General features: G+C 46.8%; 1 protein-coding gene across 1 annotated transcript in view; it reads right to left on the bottom strand.

Moving 5' to 3' along the window:
- Nucleotides 1-771: 771 nt before the first annotated feature.
- The window catches only part of LOC103903215 (mediator of RNA polymerase II transcription subunit 2-like), a gene marked incomplete at its 3' end in the record, with an annotated part of 6,899 nt that continues 2,489 nt past the window's right edge, over nucleotides 772-5,181 (bottom strand). The window contains exons 2-4 of the mRNA XM_009284376.2: nucleotides 1,956-2,000; nucleotides 1,772-1,801; nucleotides 772-843 (exon numbers count right to left, since the gene is read on the bottom strand). Coding sequence (XP_009282651.2) covers nucleotides 772-843; nucleotides 1,772-1,801; nucleotides 1,956-2,000 — 147 coding nt within the window. The remainder of the gene's footprint in view (nucleotides 844-1,771; nucleotides 1,802-1,955; nucleotides 2,001-5,181) is intronic.

Genomic DNA, 5,181 nt, shown 5'->3' with positions numbered 1-5,181 from the left:
GCAACCTAAATAATTCCATGATTCTATGATTCTACTAATTCTCTATTGTTGTCTTCTTCCTCCTGTTTTTCATTTTCCACCTCCTCATTTTCTTCCTCCTGTTCTTCCTTCTCTGGTACTTCATCCTGTTCTTCCACCTCCTCCTGCTGTTCTTCCTCCTTCTCCACCTGTTCCTTCTGTTCTTATTCCTCCTCCTCCTGCTCTTCTTCCTCCGTGATTTTCTCCCTCTCCTCCTGTTCCTCCTTCTTTTCCTCCTCCTCCTCCTCCTGTTCTTCCTCCTCCCCTCCTCTTTCTCCTCTATTTCTTTCTTTTCCTCTTCCTCCTGCTCCTGCTCCTCCTCCCCATTGCTCCAGTTCTTCCTGTTCTTCCTCCTCTTCCTCCTTTTTTTCCTCATTCTCCACCTCCTTTTCCTCATCATGCTCTTGCTTTTCCTTCTCCTCCTCCTTCTCTTTTTATTCCTCCCCCTTTTTCTTCCTCCTTTTGTTCTTTTTGTTCCTCCTCCTGTTCAGCCTGCTCCTCCTCCTCTTCTTTTTCCTCCTCCTCCTCTTCATGTTCTTCCTCTTCTTCTTTTTTTCCCTCTTGTTCTTTGTCCTCTTCCTTGTGTTCCTCCTCCTCCTTATCCTCCTTCTGTTCTTCCTCTTCCACCTTTTTTTTTCGTTGTCCTCCTCATGGTCTTGTTTCTCTTCATCTTCCTTGTCCTGGTCTTCCTATTACTTCTGTTCTACCTCCTCCTCTTCCTCTTTTTTCCTTCTCCTTCTCATCTTGTTCTTCCTTTTCCTTCTGTCTTTCCTTCTCCTTCTCTTCTTCCTCTTTATGCTTCTTCTCCTCCTCTTCTGCCTTCTTTTCCTGTTCCTCCTGTTCCTTCTGTTCTTCTGCCTCCTTTTCCTCCTTCTGTTTCCACTGGTTCCTCGAGTTACTACTCCTTTTATTCCTCTTCCTCCTCCTCTTGTCTCCTCCTTCTCCTCTTTACCTTCTTCCTCCCCCTCTCCTTCTCCTCGTCCTGTTCTTATTCCTCCTCTATCTGTTCTTCCTGTTCCTCTTGTCTCTCCTCCTGTTCTTCCTCCTACTCCTTTTTTTTAACTCTTCTTCTTACACCTCCTCCTTCTTTTCCCCTTTCGTCTCCTCCTTCTCCTCTTTTTCTGCTCCTCCTCTTCCTCCGTTTCCTCCTCCTCCTTTTCCTCCTTTTTCTCCTCTTGTTCCTTCTCCTTCTTCACCTCCTGTTCCTCCTGTTCTTCCTTTTCCTTATCCTCTTCCTTATCCTCCTCATCCTCCTTTTCTTCCAATCTTCTTCCTCCTGTTCCTCTTGGTCCTCTTCCTGTTCTTCCTGTTCTCCTTCCTGTTCCTCCTCCTTCTGTTCCTTCTGTTTTTCTTATTCATCATGTTCTTCTTCCTCGTCTTTCTTCTCCTCTTCCTCCTCCTCTTCTTTATCCTTTTCCTCCTGCTTTAACATTTTTTCCTCCTGCCCCTCCTTCTACTCTTGTTCATCTTTCTCCACCTCCTGTTCCTCCTCTTCCTCTTCCTCCTTCCCCTCCTTGCCATGTTCCTCTTCCTACTTCTCCTCAACCTGTTCCTCCAACTCTTCGTCTTCCTGTTCCTCTTGTTCCCCTTCCTGTTTCTCCTCTTTCTCCTGTTCCTCCTCCTGTTCTTCCTCTTCCTGTTTTTTCTCCTCCATCTCCTTCTGTTCCTCCTCCTTATTGTCTTCCTCAGCTTCCTCTTCCTCCTCCTGTTGCTCTTGCTCTTCATCCTCTTTCTCTTCCTCCTTTTCATCCTTCTCCTCCTCCTCCTCCTCCATCATCATCTTCTTATTCCTCCTGTGCTTCCCCATACTCCTTGTCTTTCACTTCTTCCTGCTCTTATTCCTCTGGTTCTTCTTCCTCCTGCTCTTCCTCCTCGTACTTTTGTTTATTCTCCTCCTGTTCATCATTGTCCTCCTCTTGTTCTTTCTCCTATTCTGCGTCCTTCTCCTGCTCATCTTCCTCCTTTTCTTTCTCCTTCTCCTCCTCCTCCTTCTTTTCCTCTGCCATTTTTTCAAACTCCCCCTCCTCCTGTTCCTACTGTTCCTTCTGTTCTTCTTCCTCCTCCTCCTGCTTCTTTTCCTCCTATTCCTTCTCCTCTTCCTCCTCCTCCTCCTCTTCCTTCTCCTCCTCCTCTCCCTTTTCCTCATCCTCCTCTCTTTTTTTCCTCCTCCTCTTTCTTTTCCTCCAACTCTTCCTCTTCCTGTTCCTTTTTTCTTTGTCCTGGTCTATCGTGCTCCTTCTGTTCCTCCTCTTCTCCTCCTGTTCCTCCCATTCCTCCTGTTCATCATCTTCCTGTTCCTCCTCTTCCTCCTTTTGCTGTATTTCCTCTGGTTAGGCCAGCTGTCTCCCCCTGCCTTCCTTCTCCGTATCTTTTTCCTCCTTTTTAAAATCCTCCTCCTTCTGTTTCTTCCTCCTGTTTGTCTTACCGTTCTTCCTTGTCCTCATCATTGTCCTCTTACTTCTCTTCTTCCTCCTTTTCCTCTTTTTCCTCTTCCTGCTTTCCTGCCTTATTTTCTTTTCCTCAACATATTCTCCACCTCCTCCTCCTATTCTTGTTCATATTCCTTCTTTTTCTTGTCCTTTTTCTCCTCTTGCTCCTCTTCCTGTTCCTTCTTTTTTTTTGCCTCCTCTTCAAACTGTTCCTCCTCTTCCCCATTCTCTTGCTCATCCTTTTCCTTTCTTTTTTCCTCTCTCCTCTTCCACCTCCAGTTCCTTCTCCCTTTTTGTTCTCCTACTGTTCCTCTTCCATTTTTCTACATGGCTTCCTCTTGTTCCTCCTTCTTTCCTCCAGGTCCTTCTCCTGTTCTTCCTGCTCATGTTCCTGTTCTTTGTCCTCCACTTCCTGCTGTTCCCCCTGTTTATCCTCCTGCTGTTGCGGTTCATTTTTGTCCAAGTCCTCTTCCTCCTTCTTTTCCTCTTCTTCATCTTGTTCTTCTTTGTCTTGTTCCTTCTCCTCATCCTCCTTTTCTTCCTTTATATCTTCCTACTCTTATTCCTGTTCTTCCTCCTGCTCCTCCTCATCTTCCTCCTGTTCTGCCATATTTTTTATCTTCCTCCTCCTCTTCCTCCTCTTCCTCCTCTTTCTCCCTTTTCCTCAAGTTATTCTGGTTACTCCTCCTGTTCCTCTTGTCTGTGGTCCTCTTGTTCCCCCTTTTCTTCCTCCTCCTGTTCCTGTATTTTATATTCCTCTTTCTCCTCCTTTTTTAAATCTTGGGGTTTGGGGTTTTTTTTTCCCTTGCGCTCCACCTCCTTTTCCTCTTGTTCCTCATGTTCCTATTTCTCCTCTGCTTCTTTTTTCTTTACCTCATCCTGGCTTTTTATCCTCCTATCCTTTTTCCTCCACTTGTTCCTCCACTTCCTCCTCATTTTCTTGTTCATTTACCTCAGAATCACAGAATGGTTGAGGTTGGATAGGACCTCTGGGGACCATCTTGTCCAACCTCCATGCTCAACCAGGGCCACCTAAAGCCAGTTTCCCATGACCATGTCCAGGCAGCTTTTGAATATCTCTAAGGATGGAGACCCCACAACTTCTCTGGGTAACTTGTGCCAGTGCTTAGTCACCCTCAGAGTGAAGAAGTGTTTCCTAATGTTGAGAGGGAACCTCCTGTGTTTCAGTTTGTGCCCATTGCCTCTTGTTCTGTCACTGGGCACCACTGAAAAGAGCCTGGCTCCGTCCTCTTTGCACTCTCTTTTCAAGTATTTAAATACATTAATAAGATCCCCCTCTGAACCTTCTCTTCTCAAGGCTAAACGGTTCCAGCTCTCTCAGCCTTTCCTCATAAGTGAGGTGCTCCAGTCCATTCATCATCTCCGTGGCCCTTTGTTGGCTAGCCTACAGTGTGTTCATGCCTCTCTTGTACTGGGGAGCCCAGAACTGGACACTGCACGCCAGGTGTGGCCTCACCAGTGCTGAGTAGAGAGAAGGGAAGGATCACCTCCCTTGCCCTGCTGGCAATACTTTGCCTAATGCAGCCCAGGATACCATCTGCATTCTTTGCAGCAAGGACACATTGCTGGTTCACAGTCAACCTGGTGTCCACCAGGACCGCCCGGGGCCTATTCTGCCAAGCTGCTTTCCAGCTGGGTGGCCCCCAGCATATATTGGTGCATAGGGTTGTTCCTCCCTGGCTGCAGGACATATCACTTGTCCTTGTTGTAACTTCATGAGGTTCCTGCCATTTCTCCAGCCTTACTGAAGTCCAGGTAGACAATATCCACTGCTTTTCCCTCATCTACCATGCCAGTCATTTTGTTGTAGAAGTTTATCAAGTTGGTCAAGCATGATGTCCCCTTAGCAAAGCCATGCTGGCTACTCCTGATGATACTTTTTTGTCATTCGTGTGCCTGGAAATGATTTCCAGGATTAGCTGCTGCATCACCTTCCCAGGGATCAAGGTGGGGCGGATGATCTCATAGTTCCCTGGGTCCTCCTCCTTGCCCTTCTTGAAGATAGGAGTAACATCTGCTTTAGTGCAGGCTTCAGGCACTTCTCCCAGTCACCAGGATAGATCAAAGATTATCAAGAGTGGCCACACAATGACATCAGACAGTTTCCTCAGCACTTGTGGGTGCATCCCATCAGGGCCTTTGGACTTATGTATGTCCAGTTTGCTTAAGTATTCCTGACCTGATCCTCTTCCACCAAGTGTATATCTTCCTTGCTCCAGCCTTTCCCCCTGGTCTCAGGTACCTGGGATTCCTGAAGGCTGGTCTTGCTAGTAAAGACTGAGGCAAAGGCAGCATTTAGTAGCTCAGCTTTTTCCATGTCCTGTGTAACCAGGTCCCCTGTCTCACTGAGCAATGGGCCCACATTTCCCTCATCTGCTTCTTGTCTCCTGTGTACTTAAGCTCTTGCTGTCTTTGACATCCCTGGCCAGATTCAATTCCATTTGGGCTTTAGCTTTCCTGACTTTGTCCCTGGATGCTCGGACAATGTTTCCGTGTTTCTACCAGGTTACCTGTCCTTGTTTCCACCCTCTGTAAGCTTCATTTTGGTATTAGAGTTTGGCCAGGAGCCCCTTGTTCATCCACACAGGCCTCTTGACATTTTTTCATCTTCATATTCATAGAATCATAGAATCATTAAGGTTGGAAAAGACCTCTAAGATCATTGATTCTAACCGTCAACCCAACCCCACCATGCCCACTAAACCATGTCCCT

Source organism: Aptenodytes forsteri, unplaced genomic scaffold (assembly GCF_000699145.1).
Source record: "Aptenodytes forsteri isolate BGI_AS27 unplaced genomic scaffold, ASM69914v1 Scaffold300, whole genome shotgun sequence".
Taxonomy (NCBI): domain Eukaryota; kingdom Metazoa; phylum Chordata; class Aves; order Sphenisciformes; family Spheniscidae; genus Aptenodytes; species Aptenodytes forsteri.
The sequence above is the reverse complement of the archived record's forward strand: the minus strand, read 5'-3'. Positions and strand labels throughout refer to the sequence as shown.